The 25,850-nt window shown below is 43.9% G+C and overlaps 3 protein-coding genes across 4 annotated transcripts in view; all 3 read right to left on the minus strand.

Moving 5' to 3' along the window:
* The window catches only part of col6a3 (collagen, type VI, alpha 3), a 34,753-nt gene extending 11,873 nt beyond the window's left edge, over positions 1–22,880 (minus strand). Inside the window, exons 1-26 of one of the 2 annotated variants that reach the window (XM_048238640.1) lie at positions 22,684–22,880; positions 21,849–22,448; positions 21,044–21,643; positions 20,150–20,746; positions 19,315–19,914; positions 10,527–11,138; positions 9,589–10,212; positions 8,727–9,323; positions 7,943–8,557; positions 7,502–7,836; positions 7,169–7,247; positions 6,345–6,490; positions 6,013–6,105; positions 5,712–5,765; positions 5,496–5,567; positions 5,284–5,310; positions 5,141–5,185; positions 4,811–4,864; positions 4,630–4,692; positions 4,226–4,291; positions 4,068–4,121; positions 3,007–3,042; positions 2,287–2,349; positions 1,884–1,946; positions 1,133–1,195; positions 734–796 (exon numbers count right to left, since the gene is read on the minus strand). In XM_048238640.1, coding sequence (XP_048094597.1) covers positions 734–796; positions 1,133–1,195; positions 1,884–1,946; positions 2,287–2,349; positions 3,007–3,042; positions 4,068–4,121; positions 4,226–4,291; positions 4,630–4,692; positions 4,811–4,864; positions 5,141–5,185; positions 5,284–5,310; positions 5,496–5,567; positions 5,712–5,765; positions 6,013–6,105; positions 6,345–6,490; positions 7,169–7,247; positions 7,502–7,836; positions 7,943–8,557; positions 8,727–9,323; positions 9,589–10,212; positions 10,527–11,138; positions 19,315–19,914; positions 20,150–20,746; positions 21,044–21,643; positions 21,849–22,413 — 6,186 coding nt within the window. In that variant the 5' untranslated portion in view covers positions 22,414–22,448; positions 22,684–22,880. Of the gene's footprint in view, positions 1–733; positions 797–1,132; positions 1,196–1,883; positions 1,947–2,286; positions 2,350–3,006; positions 3,043–4,067; positions 4,122–4,225; positions 4,292–4,629; positions 4,693–4,810; positions 4,865–5,140; positions 5,186–5,283; positions 5,311–5,495; positions 5,568–5,711; positions 5,766–6,012; positions 6,106–6,344; positions 6,491–7,168; positions 7,248–7,501; positions 7,837–7,942; positions 8,558–8,726; positions 9,324–9,588; positions 10,213–10,526; positions 11,139–19,314; positions 19,915–20,149; positions 20,747–21,043; positions 21,644–21,848 lie in introns of both variants that reach the window. The other variant, XM_048238639.1, reaches the window with a different exon arrangement.
* On the minus strand, positions 17,372–18,465 carry LOC125291792 (collagen alpha-3(VI) chain-like). Its single transcript, XM_048238641.1, has one exon. The coding sequence runs from the start codon at positions 18,277–18,279 to the stop codon at positions 17,521–17,523; it is 759 nt and encodes a 252-aa protein (XP_048094598.1). The 5' UTR covers positions 18,280–18,465; the 3' UTR covers positions 17,372–17,520.
* On the minus strand, positions 22,589–25,448 carry LOC125291616 (collagen alpha-3(VI) chain-like). The gene is made up of 5 exons (XM_048238440.1): positions 25,208–25,448; positions 24,095–24,694; positions 23,701–23,797; positions 23,005–23,184; positions 22,589–22,598 (listed from the first exon to the last, which is right to left on the minus strand). Exons 1-5 carry the CDS (start codon positions 25,446–25,448, stop codon positions 22,589–22,591), a joined length of 1,128 nt encoding a protein of 375 aa, XP_048094397.1.
* Between the last annotated feature and the right edge of the window lie 402 nt (positions 25,449–25,850).

Genomic DNA, 25,850 nt, shown 5'->3' on the forward strand with positions numbered 1-25,850 from the left:
GGGTCATACCAGCACCAGCCATCACGAGACTGTGAGTCATGACACACAGAGAGCCAATACCAAGAATCAGGACACCCACTGTTAAAACTACGACTGAAAAGTCAAGTAGTTCTTTTCTGCCCTGACCATACTCAAGCTGCTTTCCTACAGCCCTGTTTTGACTGCCTTGTCATGCTAGTCAGCCAAGTGTAGAGAGATACCATGTGTTATTATGACAACAAAGTTTGTTTATTACATTCGTCACAGTGTAAGTGGTCTGTAATTGAGAGTAAATTACTTTAATGGACAACTTTTTTATTTGGACTCCTTTAACGGAGAAAGAGGGCAACTTTTCAAAGTATTTGTTACCCATTGGTTCCAAAGTCATCCCAGATTTAGTGTGTGTGTGTGATAAAAAGATAACAAGAATAAAGAAACATAACCTCCCAACATGCGCCAATAACAGAATGATGAACAGTATCCTAAATAACTTACATCAAATAACATCAGCTCAAGGTATAAGAATAAATGTGAGTTGATAAAATCACTCACTCAATCACCATACTGCCATCCAATACATTGCAGCATTATTTCAGTAAGCAGTCATAACAAAGGCTAAATCCCTGTGTCCCCCCTGCTCTTCACATGTCCTCAAATGTCACATGTCATGTACCGTAGAGCTGTGCTTCTGTGCTATTATGCTGTGTCAACAGTTGTCTAAAAGTTTAGAATCAGTTTTGAACAGACAACTTACAGGCTCTCCTCGTGGGCCCAGGGGTCCAATGACCCCCTTTGGTCCAGGGTCTCCTGGCTCACCCTGTTGACAGACAGAGATAGAGAAAGAGTCTTTACTGTGTGCAAGGGAATTAATTTGTCAGTTTGTACAGAGCCTCAAATACTTACATACACATAACACTGGCACATTGACAGTTTGAGAGAGAGAGAGAGAGAATGACAGATGACAGACAGGCAGAAAAAATAGATGTCAGCAAACTGCTGCATGTAAAATGCATATGCATGTCAAAACATTAGACTCCTTTATCACATTGAATCACTTAACAGAGATGCTGTCTCCATCTGGACAGTCTGACATTGATCATATGCGGTGCAGATGCGCACAAGACAACAGAGACGTGGTGTGTGATGGATTTACCTTGCGGCCCACGAATCCTCTTCGGCCTTTCTCTCCAGCTGAGCCAGGAGCTCCTCCAGGTCCCTACAAGACAGAGGACGGAAGGAGGATAGTTCAGTTAAGGGGAGGGAGGAAATGGGAAAGACTCATCAATGTAGCACTGGTGCATTCCTCCCACTCAACAGTAATTTGTTTTAAGTGCTCTGTGAGATGTGCTTTAAGGAACCGACAACACTGAGGAGCAGCGATTCTTCTGCGGTAGACAAAAGAGCTAATCTCACCAATTCTGGCTCAAACAATTCTTCTATTCAAAGCCACATGGTTTACATCGATTTGTTTGCATCTGATTTCATTTAGGAAATCACTGCAAATAACTCGAAGAAGATGGTTGTTCTCTACAACAAGAACCAAAGGCAAATGCATAACAAGCACCCATCTGACCACCATATGCTCTGCATTTACTCTTCTGCACATGTAAAGGGACACATTTCTTTTTGTATTATGTAGTTTCTTCCTCTTCTGACGTAAAAACCTCACACACACTTTCCTAATCATATGCAGATTGAACTACTACATAGAAGACAAGATCACACCACATTAGAGGCTTTATGAATTTAAAGCGGCACTTTTCTTGTCTCATTTTCATATGAAAATGTACCACGTACTGTATATGTAGTAACCATTTAAGGAGAGCAATTGGCCCCATGAGGCGTTACGTTAGGTCCCTACAGTAAGTACCTTGGGCCTCGTGGGGCTTATTGCATAATCTTACCCTTGGTCCAGGGTTTCCAGACTCGCCCATTGGTCCTGGAGATCCATTTGGTCCAATAGGTCCCTGTAAAATAAAGTAAACACCTGTCACACAAACAGAACTCAAATGATGCTAAAGTTATGTCTCTTTAAAAATGTTTATTAATAATGTTAATCTTACTTATCTTATCTTATCTTATCTTATCTTATGATCTTATTATGTATCACATATTATCAATTTATCATCATAATAATATACTGTATACTATGTATGTGTTTTTTTGTTTACTAACAAATACATTTATTGAACAAAATATGAACACTAAGCCACCCTATGATGACAATGGCAAAGAAAGTTTGCATGCTACACAGGTTTACCAGCACGAGCAGGTATATAATACATATTCATGACTTGTATAACTTACTCTTGATCCTGCGATCCCAGGCCCTCCTGCAAGCCCATCAGCACCAGGTTGTCCAGCAGCACCCTTAAAACAAAGTTCAGTATTGCAGTCATGGCATGTTGTGTAGAATTACCAGGGTCATTTCAGAGAGCTGCTGTACTACATATTGACTAGTGTGTTAAGATAGCAAGGTAGTACTGGCAGTACTACATATTGACTAGTGTGTTAAGATAGCAAGGTAGTACTGGCTGTACTACATATTGACTAGTGTGTTAAGATAGCAAGGTAGTACTGGCAGTACTACATATTGACTAGTGTGTTAAGATAGCAAGGTATTACTGGCTGTACTACATATTGACTAGTGTGTTAAGATAGCAAGGTAGTACTGGCAGTACTACATATTGACTAGTGTGTTAAGATAGCAAGGTATTACTGGCTGTACTACATATTGACTAGTGTGTTAAGATAGCAAGGTAGTACTGGCAGTAAATCTCCTAAGTTTTTTTTGTTTTCTTTTCTTTTTTCCAAGTTCCAAGATTGTCTTTTCAAAAGCCAATAGTAAATTAGCAACTGGTAAATTAGCTTGTTTCTCTTTTTTCATTGTCTTTTTTCAAGGCGCATATAATCCAGCCTTCAGCAGCACTTTACGAATGAGATGTTTCTTTTACGCACTAAGGCATGTTGTGTTCAGCACCACTGTTTTTGACAAATCTGGAATAAGCGTCTGAGTTTCTAACTTACGGGTTGTCCAGGTGCTCCTCTTCTTCCATCTGCACCCTATTAGTAGTAAATAGAATCAGAATTAAAACACAGGTGTCTTCGTTAGCCATCAGACAGGTGGTATCATGCCATTGTGCATAAAGTTGAAAAGATGTTTTATGAATTTCCACAATAGAGATTTTTTAAATGTTGTAGAATTGGCTGAATACAGTCATTTGATATTCAAAAAGGGGGTTGAAAACAGCAAAGCAACCGGTCTAAGGAACACTGCTAAACAACATCAACATCATCAACAACAACAACAACAACAACAACAACAAAATTATATTCACAGTATGAAAAATCGAGACTCTCTGCTAAAGATATCTGTGTTAACACTTGAATGCGAATTACATTTGGCTTAATTTATCATATCAACATTATGAGGATCTCTGACTGCTCAACAGATGTTGATCCATAAGAGATACATTGCACACAGCTGCTACAAGATCATTGCTTCTGTTCATGACACAGACAGTTATTGTTGTCATGGCTGAAAGTATCCTTATAGTGACAGCATACAAATAATCAGCATAGTTAAACTGTCAAAGCCCCACCACTTAAAAGACTTACGTTGACTGTTTTGTTACATAGATCGATGGCTGCACTGATGGTATCAGTGTTTTCTTTGGAATTAATCGTTTAAAAGAAAGATGTGTTTGCTGCATTCCCGAATGATTTGGTAAGAGTTTAACACAATTTAAGTTAAATTTAAGTTTAATTTCACTGCTGATTGCACCCTTTCAAAATCAAAATCATTATAAAACACTCTGCAACCATTCACACTGACTTCATTACGTTCTATATTACTGCACCACAAACTGATACAAAACCGCTGTGCATCCTGGCGAACAATGCTCCTTATCTGTGGCCTCTAGCGACTTAATGCTTAATCAATGCACCCAGATATTCTTTTAGAGCATTTGTTCTAACACATTCTAGTCACATTGGGGTGATGGTTTCTGTTGAAAGCACCTACTGATACTAGAAGGGGAAATAGAACATGAGCTAAAAGCATACAGATTACAATAATGGACTCATACCCTCCTTCCTGGTTCTCCTTGAGTTCCCTCTTTGCCGTCCTCTCCTGCTTCTCCCTAGAGGATATCAAACGAGGATGTTTAGGAGCATTTTGAGATTACCAACAAACCTGTTCAGGGCTATTTCACCAGTTAAGAAAGACAAACTGAAAAGAACTTACGGCAGGGCCAGCATCGCCTAGATCTCCCTTTGGTCCTCGCTGAGTATTGTCCTTCCCTGTAACTCCCTAAAAACAAGATATTTGGGAAAATGTTTACAAGATCTTGAAGAGGAGTAAGCCAAAATGGCAACAAATCATTGTTGTATAAATCAGTTGTTTGCTTCAATTAAAAAGACATTCCTGCTTTCCCCTACAGTAAAAAGCTCAACGACAGTCAAGTGTAATCATGGACTCCTTGATTTAATGTCCAAAACAATAATATGCCTTAAATTACTTAATCAGCTGTAGGTCATTATCCCTGTGTCATAGAGAAAGCCAGACACTATAATCATGCAGTAAATAAAATAAAAAAAGCGTGGCAAACAATAACGTATATTATGTGTTAGCAGTTAGCCAGTACTCACAGGATCTCCTGGGATGCCAGTTTGTCCACTGTCTCCGGCCTGTCCCTTAGCACCTTTAGCTCCCTGGACATGAGAAGCATTCATTGTTTTTTTCCAGACAAATAACAACAACAGCAACAACCAATCGTGTTCTCCATCTACTTCTCTGTATATCTGTTATAGAGGCAGCCAAAGCACTCACCCGTCTCCCTGGGTTACCACGTTCTCCTGGTGGCCCAGCCACTCCACTTGTGCCCTGAAAATGTACATAATCAAAATCAAAACCAAATGTTCACTGCACAATGAACAAGTCAGTAAGATGGCTAGCATGCTTTCATAGGCTAATGAGCAAATTAGGTAGCAAAAGTTTCATTGTTAAATAAAACATGAAGTGTGTCGTATAGACAATGTCCGACAGCCAACTGCTAGGTCTTTGTGAATTTACTGTGAAGAGGCACTGGGAATCGTTGATCACTGTGTGGTTTTATTTAGCCCGAGCGCTGCATGAACTATAAAGGAAAAATATCTTTACCTCTTCCCCGTTGATTCCATCCAAGCCAATGTCTCCCAGCTCTCCCTGTTTGGAGAAGAGTAGAGCATCAACAATTAATCGAGTTGATCAAGTCCTCTGTAGACCACAATGTAGAAGGCGGCTCCACTGAAAAAAAAACTTACCTTCTCTCCTGAGTACCCTCGAGATCCCTTGAGGAGACAAGAAAGAATGGTTAAAAATCTGTTTTATGATCATACACATGCATCACCTCAAAGTTACCTGTTAGCTACGGTCTTCTACTGTCTATACACAGGAATTTGTTCTCTACATGTTGTGCATATTTTGCATTTATTTGTTAATTTAGTCATCCAAATACAAGTTTGTATAATCTTACCTTGACACCTCTTGGTCCAGGACAGCCTTGGAAACCCTGGGTTCCATTGACACCTGGGGGACCCCTCTCACCCTGAAACACAGAGAGTAGGTTAAGAAAATTGAATGAAAGTAAACCCACAACCGCAAAAATCACACATGTCTCATGTAGCCTACAGTACGATGGCAATATTGTACAAGTCAAGACGTGCATTTTTCTCCAGTATGAGAGACTCACCGGACCACCTTCATCTCCTGGGTGTCCTCTGTATCCCTGAGCTCCTGGTTCACCCTGTAATACATACAACCATCCATAAGCAAACCACATAACTGAAACTCATCCTCACCCACTCTCCACTCTCCAACTCTCCACTAGCATGCATTTATTTTCAATGACCTTCACTGAACAGGAAAAACTGCAGTTCAGTTAACTGAATATCACCTATTTCCAGTAAGTGCATGTAAGGCACTGCCAAACAAAGATTATTGACTGCAGAGAACACATGTACTCCCTGAAACAACACATAAAGTTTGGTAACCTTCAGTCCTGGTTGTCCAACGGCACCTCGGTCTCCCCTTTGACCAGTGCACTTACAGGGCACTGAGCAGCACTCTCTTTCAGCAATGTTGTCCTAAGAGGCATTAAAGAAGAAAATAAGTATTTAAGTAAAAAACAATGACAAATTGAAGACACTGGTCTTACTGGCACTGCTCTGAGAAGCATTACTTTTACACTCCAGTGTGTGCCACACTGATAATTTGCATGAAATTGCTGTTTACATAACATGATCACAGCATGACTCAAATGTATATTTACAAATACAGTACACATGTATGTAATACATATAGGATGTTGTTGGATAATACTAACCAACTCCTCCAGGATCTCATAGTCCAGATCCATCAGGTTAACACGCAATGGGCGGGTGTACCTGAACCCACGGCCATATTCCAAAAGCACTGCCTCTTCAAACTGTGGCACCCTCTCCAGGCCCACCAAGATGAAACCGTTTACACCTGGAAGAACAGCAGCCATCCCATTATAAACCATTCACATTACAACTGGTGTGTACTCAGTTCTTTTTTGTGCTTTTGTTTTCATAAAACCAGGTGTTACATTGCACAAAAAAAGATCCAAAAATCCTTTCTGGGACTCCAATTGGGATGTCCTTTTAAATGCAATTATCACCCGGAGAGAGAATAAATACTCTTTTCTGATTGGCTGGTTGGGTGGCTATCAATTCTGAATAACGGGACACCTATGAAGTAGATCTGGTATAAAAAGTTTAATCACCGTTCCATATCAATGCTTATGAATGGTAACTATAACAACCATAGTATAATCACGGTTGCACCTGGAAGCAGGCTTCGCAACAATAGAATCAACTGTAAACAAGCTAACTGTCCACCGTTTTTACTGTTAGGGCCAAAGAAGTTGTACAACAAACTCAGCTACAAAAAAGTTGGCTTCTTTTCTCCACTTGTTTCCTTTGTGTGCTATAAAGGTATGACTATAGTTGTTACCAGGTGTTAAGTGGGATAACGGCCTTTGAGGTGGACTCGGGCAGAGGACACTTTGCTCTTTGCCTCTGCCTCGTCCTTTAATTCTGTATAACAGGACAACTTGGTGGCCGATAGCCCTTATCATGTGTCGCTAGACTTCTCTCTGTAGGAGAAAGCAGGGTTTTATCTTACCAGAAAGCCTCATTTTCTCAACTCGTTCCTTCATCTGTCCATACTGTCCATCCAGACCATCTGTCAGGTGAATCACAACCTTGGCAAAAAGACAAACACATTGTTTTTACTTGCTTTTGGACAACAAAATATTAATATTAATGTAAGTAAACATATGTCACAGACACAACACTACTTAAAAGGGTATGCTCAAGTAATATGAAAACAAATGTTTGCTACCAACACACACAAGAATGCACACAAGAAATGTTTGCTACCAACACACACAGAAGAAACAATGCTATTAAGCATGACCGTATGAGAATCATATGGAAAGGCAATGGAGAAGAATACCTTCACAGATTCACTAGGCTGAGCTTTGAATCTAGCAGTGTAGGTATCAATGGTCTTCCCGTTGAGGACAAATGGTCCACGGCTGCGTAGGTTCTTGAAGGCATCCAGAAGCTCTGAGTAGTTGTCTGTGAATTCCAGATGCATAGGCTCGGAGGCTGAGTCCAAGGCCAGCATGCCCACTCGTATGGTTGGAGCCTGCCCGGACGTGCAGCTGATGGCTTGAAGTTTCATGATTCGCTGAAGGATGGCAGTCATCTTTGTCTCCAGGCTTCTCTGGTCCGTAAATATGTTCTGCGAGGACACGTCGAATCCCAGCAAGACATCAAGGCTGCAACCTAGCGGATGGAAGAGATAACACAAGTTTAGAAGTGTGGACTTTGCTATTTGGTGAAAAGTTGAGCAATGCAAAACTATGTTGACCCATGCCGTGTTATGTCTTACTTTTTGTGGATTCATGCACCCCAGTGCACAGTTTAATGCCTTTCAAATCATCATCCAAGGTCACCAGGATCTGCTCGTTCAGTTCGGAGAGCTCCTGGTAGATGCTGGCCCTTGCTACAGTGGCAGACTCACTCGCTAAGTTGGCAAGCTCACCCTGAATGTCACCCACACCAATGGCATAGACACGAACTCCAGTGGCCTTTATTCCAAGGGCTGCGGACTTGCCATCATCTGCTGATCTGCCTCCAGTCACCAGCATCAAAATCTGTGGGACGCCAATATCCTTCCGACTGCCTTTTTCCTTCACAAAATGGTTCTGCTGCACATGTCGGATGGCAGCTCCTGTGTTAATGCGGTTGCCACCCTTGTACTCTGCCTGGTTAATTGCGTTAATTATGTCATCCTTGTTTTGATAGGTATTCAGAAAGAAGACATCCGTCACGTCAGCAGCATAGTGGGCCAGACCAATCTGCAAGCTGTCTTGATCATTGTAGAAGGCATCAATAAGGTTCACAAGGAATTCCATGACCTCTCTGAAGTTGTCCTTGCCCAGGTTGATGGATCCATCCACTAAAAACACGATATCAGCTGCCCTGGGCATGATTCCTGATGTAGCTAAGAAAGCAAATAAAGCAGGACAAAAATGTTAGAAATGAAACAAAATGATCTGCAAAACAATCTGCGCATAATTTCAAGTCAAGTTACTTTAATTTTATAGCACATTTGAAAATATGAGTTGACCCAAAGTCATTTACAGCTGAGGCAAACAAATAGAAATACTTACTAGGCTCTTCAACTGTCGGTGGTTCTACGATAACGCCCCCTTGCAGCCTAGCAATGAGCTGCTGCTCAATATTGGCAAGGTTGGGGAAGGCCGTAACTTTAAGGACATCCTGAGGGGTAGTGGCAATCTGGGTGAGTTGTCTTGTATCAGCTGCACCAGCACCAACACCAATGCAGTTCACCCTTGCGCCCTTCAGGATGGCGCCTTTGCTGGATACATCTGAGACGGACCTTCCTCCGGTCAGTACTACGAGGTGCTGAGAGGCCACAGCAGGCCGAACCCCTGCACCAGCATGCAGTTCATTCCTCATGACATAGTCGATAGCTGAAGCCAAGTCGCCTGCTCGACCGCCAATTTGACGAAGCTTCCTGACAGCTGAGACGATAGACTCCTTGTTAGGGTGGGTGTTGAGGGAGAATTCGGTTTTGGTCTTCTCTGCATACTGAACTAATGCAATCCGCACTCGATCAGGATGGAGATCCAGCTGCTGAATGACTTTCAAAATGAAGTCACGTATATGGGCAAGTCCACCTCCGCCAGAACTGTCGGAGCCATCAACTAGGAAAATGATATCCTTTCTTCCAAGATCAATCGGCTCTGAAAATAAACATGAAAACATTTTTAAGTTGCTGATGTATTTAGGAATGTAATATTCATGAAATGTGATGCTTTTTAAACATTACAGCAAACTGAGCCAGTAAAGCCATTGGTTCATTCCAAAAACATGACAAAAAATCTTTATACAAAGATACTGTTTGATTTAGGTGCATTGAACTAAAAAAATAACCTTTTCAGATAAATTTTAATATAATTCAGTGCACACTTCATTGCATTTGAGCCAGTATTGTGGTAAACATCATACCTGTGGTTGTAACGGAGGGTGATACCAAGGTAGATGTCACATCTGTGATGTCCTTAGACGTCATGGTCTTCACTGAGGAGACGAGCTGCTGCTCCACTGTCTGCAACTGTCTGAAGTCACGCACCGAGTATGTGAGCTCTGGCTTCAAAGCAATGAGTTTCAACTCATCGGCGTCCGCATTCTTGCCTCCGACAGCCACTGGTGCCACCATGTTGCGCTTCAGCTGGTAAGCAGGACCAGACACATCATCTGCGGACTTGCTGCCTGTAACTAAAACCAGGAACTGGGGAACACCCTCTTCAATACGACTGCCGGCTGATCTTTGATAGATGTTCTTTGAAACCCAGTCAAGAGCAAATCCTGTATTGAGTTGGTTCCCACCCTTGTTTCGCATTCGCCGCACAGCTTCCTTAACTTCTCCTTTGGAAGAATGTTCATTGAGAAGGAATTCCTGCCTGACGTCTTCACTGTATTGCACAACAGACACACGTACATTGTCCATTCCTACATCCAACTTTTCCACGATCCTCAAAATCATGTCACGAATGTTAGGGACAGTATTTGTTCCATCAACAAGGAAAACAACATCTCTCTTATCTCCTGGAGTTGTTGGTATCACAGGACCTGCAGGTTATTTGCACATTCATTTATATGACCATAAAAATAGATTTTTTGACATTACCTCTTAACTTCAAACTCATGACTTCATCAATAAACAAACAAGTAATGTAATGACAATTTTAGATAGTGAATGACTGACTGACTAATTTTTCGCATAGTTTGCAACATTTCAGCAATTAAATGACTGATGATATTCCATGGTGTAAGCATACAAGTATAATAGTGAAATAACTTAATTATGCAACATCGTTCCGGCCTATAATGGATAAATAATAAATAAATGCACAACTATTCTGATTATATAGCAAATCAATTACCTTGGAAGTCGGGGAAAACAGGACGCATCCGTGCTATTTCTTCATCTGACAGTTCAGTTAGAGTGGTTACCAGATTTTCTTGGACAGTGTAGAGCCCAGGGAAGTCATCCACAGGGTGAGCATAAGTTGGAATGTAGGAAATGACCTGAAGCTCTCCCGGATCAACATCTCTGGTTCCAATGCTAAAGGTGAGGACCCCGGATCTTTTGATGGCTGTTGCTGAGGTCTGCACATCATCTGACGACCTTCCTCCCGACACAACAATCACAAACTGTGGAACACCTTCCTCCCGACGGCCTCCAGATCGTTTGGCCAAAACATCGCGACTGACGAAATCGATTGCTCTTCCCAGGTTGCGTTGTCTGCCACCACGCTGTCTCAGCCCCCTGATCGCATTCAACACTCCTTCCTTGTTTGCGTGGGCATTGAGGTAGATGTCAGCGCTGGGATTGTCCCCATACTGCACCACTCCCACGCGGATCTTGTTTTCACCAACGTTGAGTTTTTCCACGACTGTCCGCACAAATTCTACAATGATGGGAAACTCGCGGCCAACTCCATCTGAGCCATCGATGAGGAAGATAACGTCCTTCTTAGGACCCTGGGCTTCAGCTGAAAAGAAAAGGAGCATCAAGAACTTTAGAAACTCGTTAGAAAAATTAGAAACTCGTAGTATTGTACAATAATACGGGGCAAAGAGAAAACAACACACTATTAGGAAATTGTAGATACTAATTGCACATATAATGTCAGCATGGATTTTGAGAATTTTAAATACAGTTTGTGATTTTAAAAACAATTAAATATATAACTCCTGTAAAGCACCACTGTTCAAGACAAGCTAAAAGTAAAACAGGAACTTGGTGGAGGTTGTTACAGTCCTAAGAAAGGTGGAGACTCTCAATGTACTGTACACACTTGGCTGAATATTTTAAAATGTAGAACTTAAATGTGCCCAACAACAGAGGTGGCCCTGTCCTACCCATGAAAAAATAACATCCTATGTATGAAACATTTTATTAAATAAATAAATTGATGTGTCGTTCACTATCATCCATTATCCTGCTACAGAGCATTATTTGATACTGTAAATATTAGGTATTGTAGTTAGACAACATTGGCTTCTTAAACTTCATGCCTTTAAACTATGACATGATACAGTATATCCTGGGTCCATTTCATCGTAGTAAATCTTTTTGTGTTTGGATTGAGATGACATTTGAAAATGTACCCTGTACATTAACACATAAGTGAAAATCAGACTGGCAATGAAAATCTGATCAAGTACAGACTTCAGTGCAAGTTACATAGACAAACATTCAGCAACACCAGTAAGATTTTTTTTTTACCTTGTGAATACAGAGCAGCAGAGTCATGATTTATTGTGATTATGGAATCCTATTAGAAATTGGTGGATAAGACACCTACATCGCCTTATTCACTCTTGATAGCAAAGTATAGCAAAACGCGACCCTAACACACCTACTACCATTTAAGGGTGCCTCTTTAATATCGTACACAGAAGACACATTGATATGACTGAACTCTGCAAGCTGCAATGTTTAGTATTTTATAGGTAGGTGAGCTTATCGTATAGTCTGCATGTTTCTTCAATTATCTTTTGTGTTTTCCCACACATTTACAGGATACTCAATACCAATTTACAGAACACTGCTTTGAAAATGCAATTGAATTAAGGCAGTAGTGGCTGGAAGATGTTCATTAAAGGAGGCCAAGGCTGTTAAATCAGGCCAAGATATCTGTGTATGGCTTTATTTCAATAAATAACTGCAAGCCACGTTTCTGTAAACATCTACTCTGGATAATATGCAAGTATTACACTATTTTCTGTAGGAACTCTGATAATGCTATCTTATGTTTCTGACATAATGCTATCTTATGTTTCTGACCTTTTTGCAATTCATGTTTTAAAAAAAATACTTGTCAACATGCCACTGCTTTCATTTTAAGTAAACCAATGTACTTATCATACTTTCCCCCAATGAGACTCAGTTAGTGGAAATTGTATTCAGCTTCAGCAAATGTACTTTAATTCTGCATACTTACTCCATATGAATAATTAATCTTCAATTTGCATGACAGCATAGCAGACAACAAGATAGGAAGTGTATAACTTCCAGGAGGGAATGAATTTGATGAGCTATTAATGATAAAAAGATGTTACTCCATTTTGAGTAAAAATATGAAAACTACTGATTCTATACTTACCATACCCTCTGATGGAGAATTGATTTAATGCAGAAATTACATTATGTAATTTGTCTGGGAGTTCCCCAAAGTCATCGATGGCAAATATATTGTCTGAATCCTCTGAGATTATGGAAATACCGCTGACATCTGTTCCAATGCCTAAACTTACAACTCCATGTTGTTGCAAAGTCATAGCAGGTTGTATGACACTATCACTGGATGGTCCACCAGTCAGCAAGATAAGAATCTGTGGAACACCTTCATCTTGTCTACTTCCACGAGAAGCAGTAAAGACATTTTCTCTTACAAACTGGAGAGCCGCTCCAGTGTTGCGAGAATCTCCTCCTTTATGGCTCATGTCTCGAATCTTTTTGATGATACCGCCCATGGTCAAGTAGGAATTCAACAAAGAGTGGATCAAGGCGTCATTGCTAAATTGGATGATGGCAACCCTGTCTCTGTTTTCAGCAACATTTAGATTTTCTGTGACTCTGCGAATGAAATCTCGAATTGCTGGGAAAGCAAGCCGACTTCTGTCAGAGCCATCAATGAGAAAAACAACATCTCGTCGACTCATAGGAGATTGCACTAGGAAGAGCACAATATGGGATGAAAGTGTTACAACCATGTATATGACATGCATTGTAGTGTGAAAAGCTCAAGCAAACGGAATAAGTCTTATAATGAAAATAAGTTATGACAGAAAAATGAAAACACAATTCTCAATTGTCTGTCCTGAGGAAAAGTGTAATCATACGATTTGGGAAGAGAGGGAAGAAAATCATGATTACTTTGTCAGGTAATCATTAGCATCAAAACAAACCACTGTACGCGGATTATTTGGGTAAAAACACCCAAACACACAACCAATCACACAAAAACACATTTAATTTGCAGAGTTGAAGAAAGAAATGTCTCTGAAAAGAACTTTGTACTGTGTACTTTATTGGAACTACCTTGCTGCTACATATCGTAAAAAAACACCAAACCCTTTAAAACACAAACACCTACCTGGAAAATGAAATGAACAAACTCTATGAATGAATTTCTTCAATGGACATTTATATCATATGTGACTGTATGGGCAAGGTACGTGATCAGTAAGTGTGCTCTTTGCACTTTGACCACAAAGCGTTTTATCCTTTTATCCTCCTGTTATTCGAACTCCAATGGTCCAGGGAAGCATGTTTATTGTTTATCTATTCTTTATCTATAACGGTTTATCTATATTCTGTATATAATCTCATTAATTAATGAATTTGACATATAGGCAAAATGCAGAACCCTTCATTTATATTATATCAGCCTCTATTTTCAAAAATAGAGGCTGAGGATGGATCATATGAACATCTCCATTATGAAACTTCAAGAACTGAATTTAAATGTGACAATAAAAACCTATTTCCTTCTGAAGATTTAAGAAGCCTCTAAGATGATCATCACTGTATAGGACAATAAAACTGAAGATTTATAATAAATATATAGAAAAAGCTACAAACACATACAAAAAAATCATGTTATCTTACCCAATATAATTTGTGTGGGAGTAGTGGTCACCTCTGTTACAGTGCTAATAACAGAGAGTAGTTGCTCTTCATATCTTGGAAGATCTCTGAAGTCAGAAACTGACATGGTAAAATTAGGGTGGTATGATATCTTCTGCAATTCTCTACTGTCTGAGGACCTGCTTCCAATAGAGTATGTTTTTACTCCAGCTGCCCTAAGAGTAGATGCCGCTGTGTCCACATTGTCGGAAGACCTTCCACCATTCAGTAAAATCAGAATCTGTGGGACACCCTCTTTCCGTCTACTACCTGAAGAAGGAGAGAAGGCGCTGTTTTTCACGTACTGGAGAGCAGCCCCGGTATTGAGGGGCCTGCCTCCTTTGTGCCTCAGAGCTCTCACAGCTTCAAGAGTTTCTTCCTTTCCTGTGTATGTGTTCAAATAGAAATGGGCCTCTGGGTCTCTGCTGTATTGGACCACAGACACACGATCTCTGTTCTCCATCACATTTAGCTTCTCCACTACCTTCTGAACAAAGTCCTTCATAGCTGGGAAGGCATTTCTAGTGTAATCAGAGCCATCCAGCAGGAATACAAGATCTTTTCTGGGTGCGTCTTGGTCAACTAGAAGGAAAACGACATGTTTAGCACGGAGCACACTTTCTTTCAGCACAGCAAACCCACTTGCCATTCCTCACATCAGTTCTAACATACAAATGAAAGGACATGGCTCAAAAACCCCTCTAACCCACTCACAAGGTTGCCTGGCTTCATCCCTTGGCTATTTTACTCAATTAAGGTGTCTTAACATTACATTTTGAAAAGGCCTATGGATATTAGTGATGGAAAGATAGGCATTACGGGAAAGACTAAAGGGCAGCACAGACATCAACAGGTAGACATACTTAAGACAGTTGGGGTTGTTGGTGTCACAGAGACGACAACGGTTTCTACGGAATCCAAGAGCTGCTCCTGAACACTGGGGAGGTCACTGAAGTCAGACACTGACACTGCATTGCTAGGCTCTTTTGAAATCCTCTGCAATTCTCTGCTGTCAGAGTATCTGTTGCCAATGGTAAAGATTTTCACTCCCAGCTCCCTAAGAGCAGAGGCTGGTGTGTCCACATTGTCAGAAGACCTTCCACCGTTCAGTAAAATCAGTATCTGTGGGACACCCTGCAGGAGTCTACTGCCAGAGGAATCACTGAGGACACTGTCTCTCACATACTGGAGGGCTGACCCGGTGTTGAGGGGTCTCCCTCCTTTGTGCCTCAGACTGCGGACATGTTCCAGAACCTCTTCCTTTGTGGTGTAGGTGTTCAGATAGAAACTAGCCTCGGGCTCTTGGCTGTACTGGACCACAGAAACGTGGTCTCTGCCTTCATCCACATGGAGTTTCTCCACCACTCTCTGAACAAAGTCACGCATGGCGGGGAATCCATTCCTATTTCCGTCTGAACCATCAAGGAGGAGTACGACATCTCTCCTGGCAGCAAGGCCCTCGACTATAGCAGATAAAGCATGTCAAAAGAGCAATCTAGTACTCTACCAAGCACAATTTGCAACTAATTCCAAGGGCATCAAGCCCTGTTTCGGCGCTAATGTCCGACTAAGTAAATAAGCTAACAATTTAAGTTTTCTCTGACAAACACACCTACACTGTCTTACAGCATGGCAAAAAAATCCATAAGACACATGTGTTCTTACCTATGACTGTTGGTGTTATGGAAGTGGCTTCAACTTCTACAGTGCTTATGACAGAGAGAAGTTGCTGTTGAACACTTGGAAGGTCACTGAAGTCAGACACTGACATTGCATAACTAGGGTCTCGTGCAATCCTTTGCAGTTCCCTGTGGTCAGAGTTCCTGTTTCCAATTGGAAGAATTTGCACTCCCAGATCCTTCAGAGCAAAGGCTGGAGCATCCACGCTGTCGAAAGACCTTCCACTGCTTAGCAAAATCAATATTTGTGGCACACCCACTAAATATCTAGAACCCAGAGGAATCACTGAGGACACTGTCTCCCTCACATACTGAGGGCTGCACCAGTGTTAAGGGACCTGCCTCCTTTGTGCCCTCAGACCATGGACAGCTTCAAGAGTTTCTTCCTTTGTGGTGTATGTGTTCAGATAGAAATGGGCCTCTGGGTCTCTGCTGTACTGGACCACAGAAACACGATCTCTGTTCTCCATCCACATGGAGTTTCTCCACCACCTTCTGAACAAAGTCCTTCATAGCTGGGAATCCATTCCTATTGTAATCAGAACCATCCAGGAGGAATACAATATCCTTCCTGGGTGTGGCTTGGTCAACTAGAGCAGAAAAAGCATGTAAAAGAGCACTAGTTCTTTCTGCCAAACCCACTTTGCCACTATCATTCCACAAAATGGCATCAATGGCTCCTGTAAGACACCCCTAATGTCAGACTGAGTAAATGAGCTTCATCCATTGGTTTTTTTTCTTTAGCTAACAGGCATTTTACTACATTTCATCCTAAGGCAGCATGGCACACAAAAAAGACTAACAACAGACACATGTACACATACCTATGACTGTTGGTGTTTTGGGTGTGGCCTCCATGACAACTGGTTACAGAGAGAAGTTGCTGTTGAACACTTGGAAGGTCACTGAAGTCGGACACTGACATTGTATTAACTAGGGTCGTGTGAGATCCTCTGCAGCTCTCTGCTGTCAGAGTTCCTGCTTCCAATTGGAAGGATCTGCACTCCCAGCTGTTTAAGAGCCGAGGCTGGGAGCGTCCACGCTGTCAAAAGACTTTCCACCGCTAAGCAGGATCAGCATTTGTGGCACACCTTCTAAGCGTCTAGAACCAGAGGAGGCTGTGAACACGTTCTCCCTCACATACTGGAGAGCTGCACCAGTGTTGAGGGGCCTTCCTCCTTTATGTCTCAGACTTCTAACATTCTCAAGAACATCTTCCTTCCTTGAGTGGGTGTTTAGGTAGAAGTGGGCCACTGGGTCTCTGCTGTACTGGACCACAGACACACGGTCTTTGCCCTCACCCACATTTAGTTTCTCCACCACTCTCTGAACAAAGTCAAGCACTGCTGGGAACACGTTCCTTGTTCCATCGGAACCATCCAGCATGAACACCACGTCTTTTGGGGGATTCTTCTGTCAACTAAGGGTATTGAAATGCACAGACACACACCCATATGAGAACTTTAGCCTGCAGAGTATGGGTGAAACTCTAGCACTCAAATCACTCTCGGGTTGTTTTAAGATATGTCTGGACATGCAACACGCTGGCCTGACAATAGTTCATTTTTCTCTACATTGGGGGCAGAAAGGAATAAATACACCACAGAAAAGCCTATCTGAAGAGATGAGGAGCAATATGGTTAAATCAGTCTTACCCAAAACCGGTGGTGATGTCTGTGTTACCTCCAAGACAGCAGTGTTCACAGAGGCCAGGAATTGCTGCTGGACATTTGGCAGCTCCGAAAAGTCTGACACAGACTGGGCATAGGTAGGATCGGAAGAAATCTTCTCAACCTCTCGGCTGGAATTTTTGGTGCCAATAGCAAAGATTAAGACGCCACTCTCTTTGAGAGAGGTGGCTGGGGTGTCTACGTTATCGCTAGACCTCGCTCCGCTCAGCAGGATTAGAATTTGAGGAACACCCTCTTGCCGTCTGCTGCCAGAGGAAGGAGAGAAGGCGCTGTCTCTCACGTACTGGAGAGCCGCCCCGGTGTTGAGGGGCCTGCCTCCTTTGTGCCTCAGAGCTCTCACAGCGTCAAGAGTTTCTTCCTTTCCTGTGTATGTGTTCAGATAGAAATGGGCCTCTGGGTCTCTGCTGTATTGGACCACAGACACACGATCTCTGTTCTCCATCACATTTAGCTTCTCCACTACCCTCTGAACAAAGTCCTTCATAGCTGGGAAGGCATTCCTAGTGTAATCAGAGCCATCCAGCAGGAATACAACATCCTTTCTGGGTGCGGTTTGGTCAACTAGAAGGAAAACGACATGTTTAGCACGGAGCACACTTTCTTTCAGCACAGCAAACCCACTTGCCATTCCTCACATCAGTTCTAGCTTACAAATGAAAGGAAATGGCTCCAGTAAACCCAGCCTGCCACCCCCCACCCCTTCATGAAGTTGCCTGGCTTCATACGTTGGCTATGTCTATGCAACTCCAATTAGCGGCTTTACGTGAGAATTTGAAAAGGCTTACTGCTATTGAAGAGGGAAAGAAGGCACTACGGGAAAGACTAAAGGGCAGCACAGACGTCAACAGGTAGACATACCTAAGACAGTTGGGGTTGTTGGTGTCACAGAGACGACAACGGTTTCTACGGAATCCAAGAGCTGCTCCTGAACACTGGGGAGGTCACTGAAGTCAGACACTGACACTGCATTGCTAGGCTCTTTTGAAATCCTCTGCAATTCTCTGCTGTCAGAGTATCTGTTGCCAATGGTAAAGATTTTCACTCCCAGCTCCCTAAGAGCAGAGGCTGGCGTGTCCACACTGTCAGAAGACCTTCCACCGTTCAGTAAAATCAGTATCTGTGGGACACCCTGCAGGCGTCTACTGCCAGAGGAATCACTGAGGACACTGTCTCTCACATACTGGAGGGCTGACCCGGTGTTGAGGGGTCTCCCTCCTTTGTGCCTCAGACCGCGGACATGTTCCAGAACCTCTTCCTTTGTGGTGTAGGTGTTCAGATAGAAACTAGCCTCGGGCTCTTGGCTGTACTGGACCACAGAAACGCGGTCTCTGCCTTCATCCACATGGAGTTTCTCCACCACTCTCTGAACAAAGTCACGCATGGCGGGGAATCCATTCCTATTTCCGTCTGAACCATCAAGGAGGAGTATGACGTCTCTCCTGGCAGCACGGCCCTCGACTACAGCAGATAAAGCATGTCAAAAGAGCAATCTAGTACTCTGCCAAGCACACTTTGCAACTAATTCCACGGGCATCAAGCCCTGTTTTGGCCCTAATGTCAGACTGAGTAAATGAGCTAACAGTTTTTGTTTTCTTTAGCTAACACAACTACATCATCCTGCAGCATGGCACAAAAAAGACACAACAGACACATGTGTTCTTACCTATGACTGTCGGTGTTTTGGGAGTGGCCTCCACTACTACTGGGCTCACGACAGAGAGAAGTTGCTGTTGAACACTTGGAAGGTCACTGAAGTCGGACACTGACATTGCGTAACTAGGGTCGTGTGAGATCCTCTGCAGCTCTCTGCTGTCAGAGTTCCTGCTTCCAATTGGAAGGATCTGCACTCCCAGCTGTTTAAGAGCCGAGGCTGGAGCGTCCACGCTGTCAAAAGACTTTCCACCGCTAAGCAGGATCAGCATTTGTGGCACACCTTCTAAGCGTCTAGAACCGGAGGAGGCTGTGAACACGTTCTCCCTCACATACTGGAGAGCTGCACCAGTGTTGAGGGGCCTTCCTCCTTTATGTCTCAGACTTCTAACATTCTCAAGAACATCTTCCTTCCTTGAGTGGGTGTTTAGGTAGAAGTGGGCCACTGGGTCTCTGCTGTACTGGACCACAGACACACGGTCTTTGCCCTCACCCACATTTAGTTTCTCCACCACTCTCTGAACAAAGTCAAGCACTGCTGGGAACACGTTCCTTGTTCCATCGGAACCATCCAGCATGAACACCACGTCTTTTCGGGGGATTCTTCTGTCAACTAAGGGTATTGAAATGCACAGACACACACCCATATGAGAACTTTAGCCTGCAGAGTATGGGTGAAACTCTAGCACTCAAATCACTCTCGGGTTGTTTTAAGATATGTCTGGACATGCAACACGCTGGCCTGACAATAGTTCATTTTTCTCTACATTGGGGGCAGAAAGGAATAAATACACCACAGAAAAGCCTATCTGAAGAGATGAGGAGCAATATGGTTAAATCAGTCTTACCCAAAACCGGTGGTGATGTCTGTGTTACCTCCAAGACAGCAGTGTTCACAGAGGCCAGGAATTGCTGCTGGACATTTGGCAGCTCCGAAAAGTCTGACACAGACTGGGCATAGGTAGGATCGGAAGAAATCTTCTCAACCTCTCGGCTGGAATTTTTGGTGCCAATAGCAAAGATTAAGACGCCACTCTCTTTGAGAGAGGTGGCTGGGGTGTCTACGTTATCGCTAGACCTCGCTCCGCTCAGCAGGATTAGAATTTGAGGAACACCCTCTTGCCGTCTGCTGCCAGAGGAAGGAGAGAAGGCGCTGTCTCTCACGTACTGGAGAGCCGCCCCGGTGTTGAGGGGCCTGCCTCCTTTGTGCCTCAGAGCTCTCACAGCGTCAAGAGTTTCTTCCTTTCCTGTGTATGTGTTCAGATAGAAATGGGCCTCTGGGTCTCTGCTGTATTGGACCACAGACACACGATCTCTGTTCTCCATCACATTTAGCTTCTCCACTACCCTCTGAACAAAGTCCTTCATAGCTGGGAAGGCATTCCTAGTGTAATCAGAGCCATCCAGCAGGAATACAATATCCTTTCTGGGTGCGGTTTGGTCAACTAGAAGGAAAACGACATGTTTAGCACGGAGCACACTTTCTTTTAGCACAGCAAACTCACTTGCCATTCCTCACATCAGTTCTAGCTTACAAATGAAAGGAAATGGCTCCAGTAAACCCAGTCTGCCACCCCCCACCCCTTCATGAAGTTGGCTGGCTTCATACGTTGGCTATGTCTATGCAACTCCAATTAGCGGCTTTACGTCAGAATTTGAAAAGGCTTACTGCTATTGAAGAGGGAAAGAAGGCACTACGGGAAAGACTAAAGGGCAGCACAGACGTCAACAGGTAGACATACCTAAGACAGTTGGGGTTGTTGGTGTCACAGAGACGACAACGGTTTCTACGGAATCCAAGAGCTGCTCCTGAACACTGGGGAGGTCACTGAAGTCAGACACTGACACTGCATTGCTAGGCTCTTTTGAAATCCTCTGCAATTCTCTGCTGTCAGAGTATCTGTTGCCAATGGTAAAGATTTTCACTCCCAGCTCCCTAAGAGCAGAGGCTGGCGTGTCCACACTGTCAGAAGACCTTCCACCGTTCAGTAAAATCAGTATCTGTGGGACACCCTGCAGGCGTCTACTGCCAGAGGAATCACTGAGGACACTGTCTCTCACATACTGGAGGGCTGACCCGGTGTTGAGGGGTCTCCCTCCTTTGTGCCTCAGACCGCGGACATGTTCCAGAACCTCTTCCTTTGTGGTGTAGGTGTTCAGATAGAAACTAGCCTCGGGCTCTTGGCTGTACTGGACCACAGAAACGCGGTCTCTGCCTTCATCCACATGGAGTTTCTCCACCACTCTCTGAACAAAGTCACGCATGGCGGGGAATCCATTCCTATTTCCGTCTGAACCATCAAGGAGGAGTATGACGTCTCTCCTGGCAGCACGGCCCTCGACTACAGCAGATAAAGCATGTCAAAAGAGCAATCTAGTACTCTGCCAAGCACACTTTGCAACTAATTCCACGGGCATCAAGCCCTGTTTTGGCCCTAATGTCAGACTGAGTAAATGAGCTAACAGTTTTTGTTTTCTTTAGCTAACACAACTACATCATCCTGCAGCATGGCACAAAAAAGACACAACAGACACATGTGTTCTTACCTATGACTGTCGGTGTTTTGGGAGTGGCCTCCACTACTACTGGGCTCACGACAGAGAGAAGTTGCTGTTGAACACTTGGAAGGTCACTGAAGTCGGACACTGACATTGCGTAACTAGGGTCGTGTGAGATCCTCTGCAGCTCTCTGCTGTCAGAGTTCCTGCTTCCAATTGGAAGGATCTGCACTCCCAGCTGTTTAAGAGCCGAGGCTGGAGCGTCCACGCTGTCAAAAGACTTTCCACCGCTAAGCAGGATCAGCATTTGTGGCACACCTTCTAAGCGTCTAGAACCGGAGGAGGCTGTGAACACGTTCTCCCTCACATACTGGAGAGCTGCACCAGTGTTGAGGGGCCTTCCTCCTTTATGTCTCAGACTTCTAACATTCTCAAGAACATCTTCCTTCCTTGAGTGGGTGTTTAGGTAGAAGTGGGCCACTGGGTCTCTGCTGTACTGGACCACAGACACACGGTCTTTGCCCTCACCCACATTTAGTTTCTCCACCACTCTCTGAACAAAGTCAAGCACTGCTGGGAACACGTTCCTTGTTCCATCGGAACCATCCAGCATGAACACCACGTCTTTTCGGGGGATTCTTCTGTCAACTAAGGGTATTGAAATGCACAGACACACACCCATATGAGAACTTTAGCCTGCAGAGTATGGGTGAAACTCTAGCACTCAAATCACTCTCGGGTTGTTTTAAGATATGTCTGGACATGCAACACGCTGGCCTGACAATAGTTCATTTTTCTCTACATTGGGGGCAGAAAGGAATAAATACACCACAGAAAAGCCTATCTGAAGAGATGAGGAGCAATATGGTTAAATCAGTCTTACCCAAAACCGGTGGTGATGTCTGTGTTACCTCCAAGACAGCAGTGTTCACAGAGGCCAGGAATTGCTGCTGGACATTTGGCAGCTCCGAAAAGTCTGACACAGACTGGGCATAGGTAGGATCGGAAGAAATCTTCTCAACCTCTCGGCTGGAATTTTTGGTGCCAATAGCAAAGATTAAGACGCCACTCTCTTTGAGAGAGGTGGCTGGGGTGTCTCACGTTATCGCTAGACCTCGCTCCGCTCAGCAGGATTAGAATTTGAGGAACACCCTCTTGCCGTCTGCTGCCAGAGGAAGGAGAGAAGGCGCTGTCTCTCACGTACTGGAGAGCCGCCCCGGTGTTGAGGGGCCTGCCTCCTTTGTGCCTCAGAGCTCTCACAGCGTCAAGAGTTTCTTCCTTTCCTGTGTATGTGTTCAGATAGAAATGGGCCTCTGGGTCTCTGCTGTATTGGACCACAGACACACGATCTCTGTTCTCCATCACATTTAGCTTCTCCACTACCCTCTGAACAAAGTGCCTATCTGAAGAGATGAGGAGCAATATGGTTAAATCAGTCTTACCCAAAACAGGTGGTGATGTCTGTGTTACCTCCAAGACAGCAGTGTTCACAGAGGCCAGGAATTGCTGCTGGACATTTGGCAGTCTCAAAAAGTCTGACACAGACTGGGCATAGGTAGGATCGAAGAAATCTTCTCAACCTCGGCTGGAATTTTTGGTGCCAATAGCAAAGATTAAGACGCCACTCTCTTTGAGAGAGGTGGCTGGGGTGTCACGTTATCGCTAGACCTCGCTCCGCTCAGCAGGATTAGAATTTGAGGAACACCCTCTTGCCGTCTGCTGCCAGAGGAAGGAGAGAAGGCGCTGTCTCTCACGTACTGGAGAGCCGCCCCGGTGTTGAGGGGCCTGCCTCCTTTGTGCCTCAGAGCTCTCACAGCGTCAAGAGTTTTCTTTCCTTTCCTGTGTATGTGTTCAGATAGAAATGGGCCTCTGGGTCTCTGCTGTATTGGACCACAGACACCTCTGAACAAAGTCCTTCATAGCTGGGAAGGCATTCCTAGTGTAATCAGAGCCATCCAGCAGGAATACAACATCCTTTCTGGGTGCGGTTTGGTCAACTAGAAGGAAAACGACATGTTTAGCACGGAGCACACTTTCTTTCAGCACAGCAAACCCACTTGCCATTCCTCACATCAGTTCTAGCTTACAAATGAAAGGAAATGGCTCCAGTAAACCCAGCCTGCCACCCCCCACCCCTTCATGAAGTTGCCTGGCTTCATACGTTGGCTATGTCTATGCAACTCCAATTAGCGGCTTTACGTGAGAATTTGAAAAGGCTTACTGCTATTGAAGAGGGAAAGAAGGCACTACGGGAAAGACTAAAGGGCAGCACAGACGTCAACAGGTAGACATACCTAAGACAGTTGGGGTTGTTGGTGTCACAGAGACGACAACGGTTTCTACGGAATCCAAGAGCTGCTCCTGAACACTGGGGAGGTCACTGAAGTCAGACACTGACACTGCATTGCTAGGCTCTTTTGAAATCCTCTGCAATTCTCTGCTGTCAGAGTATCTGTTGCCAATGGTAAAGATTTTCACTCCCAGCTCCCTAAGAGCAGAGGCTGGCGTGTCCACACTGTCAGAAGACCTTCCACCGTTCAGTAAAATCAGTATCTGTGGGACACCCTGCAGGCGTCTACTGCCAGAGGAATCACTGAGGACACTGTCTCTCACATACTGGAGGGCTGACCCGGTGTTGAGGGGTCTCCCTCCTTTGTGCCTCAGACCGCGGACATGTTCCAGAACCTCTTCCTTTGTGGTGTAGGTGTTCAGATAGAAACTAGCCTCGGGCTCTTGGCTGTACTGGACCACAGAAACGCGGTCTCTGCCTTCATCCACATGGAGTTTCTCCACCACTCTCTGAACAAACTCACGCATGGCGGGGAATCCATTCCTATTTCTGTCTGAACCATCAATGAGGAGAACGACGTCTCTCTTGGCAGCACGGTCTTCGACTACAGCAGATTAAGCATGTCAAAAGAGCAATCTAAATACTCTGCAAAGCACACAATTTGCAACTAATTCCACGGACATCTAATGTCCGACAGAGTAAATAACCTAACCACTTTGTTTTCTGTCACAAACACAACTACATCATCCTGCAGCATGGCACAAAAAAAAACACAACAGACACATGTGTTCTTACCTATGACTGTTGGTGTATTGGGAGTGGCCTCCACTACTACTGGGCTCGACAGAGAGAAGTTGCTGTTGAACACTTGGAAGGTCACTGAAGTCGGGACACTGACATTGCGTAACTAGGGTCGTGTGAGATCCTCTGCAGCTCTCTGCTGTCAGAGTTCCTGCTTCCAATTGGAAGGATCTGCACTCCCAGCTGTTTAAGAGCCGAGGCTGGGCGCCCACGCTGTCAAAAGACTTTCCACCGCTAAGCAGGATCAGCATTTGTGGCACACCTTCTAAAGCGTCTAGAACCGGAGGAGGCTGTGAACACGTTCTCCCTCACATACTGGAGAGCTGCACCAGTGTTGAGGGGCCTTCCTCCTTATGTCTCAGACTTCTAACATTCTCAAGAACATCTTCCTTCCTTGAGTGGGTGTTTAGGTAGAAGTGGGCCACTGGGTCTCTGCTGTACTGGACCACAGACACACGGTCTTTGCCCTCACCCACATTTAGTTTCTCCACCACTCTCTGAACAAAGTCAAGCACTGCTGGGAACACGTTCCTTGTTCCATCGGAACCATCCAGCATGAACACCACATCTTTTGGGGGGATTCTTCTGTCAACTAAGGGTATTGAAATGATTTGATTCACAGTTTTTGAAAATACAGTTATCCTTACCATTGACTGTTGGTGACAAGGCTGTGGTCTCAATTTGAAGGGAGGTCATTGCAGACAGAAGTTGTTGTTGGATATTTGAGAGACCAGATGAATCTGGCACCAATTGTATGTGACTTGGGCCAATAGCAATCCTTTCAAGATCCGTTCTGTCAGAGTTCCCTGTTCCGATAACAAATGTCCGCACTCCAAAGTCCTTAAGACCCAAAGCTGGACCTTCAACACTGTCTCTGGACTTTCCACCCACTAATAAAATCAATATTTGTGGCACATTTTCCATGTATCTACTTCCAGATTGAGTGGTTAATATATTGT

The sequence above is a fragment of the Alosa alosa genome, chromosome 3 (assembly GCF_017589495.1).
Source record: "Alosa alosa isolate M-15738 ecotype Scorff River chromosome 3, AALO_Geno_1.1, whole genome shotgun sequence".
In the NCBI taxonomy this organism is placed as follows: Eukaryota; Metazoa; Chordata; class Actinopteri; order Clupeiformes; family Clupeidae; genus Alosa; species Alosa alosa.

Coding starts and splice junctions, on each gene's coding strand:
- LOC125291792 (XM_048238641.1), bottom strand. CDS start 18,279: ATGGCAAGTGGGTTTGCTGTGCTGAAAGAAAGTGTGCTCCGTGCTAAA.
- LOC125291616 (XM_048238440.1), bottom strand. CDS start 25,448: ATGCTGGATGGTTCCGATGGAACAAGGAACGTGTTCCCAGCAGTGCTT. Junction 23,798..24,094: donor AACAACCCCAACTGTCTTAG/GTATGTCTACCT, acceptor TTTTCCTTCTAG/TTGACCAAACCGCACCCAGA. Junction 23,185..23,700: donor ATGAAGGACTTTGTTCAGAG/GTGTCTGTGGTC, acceptor CTTTGTTCAGAG/GGTAGTGGAGAAGCTAAATG.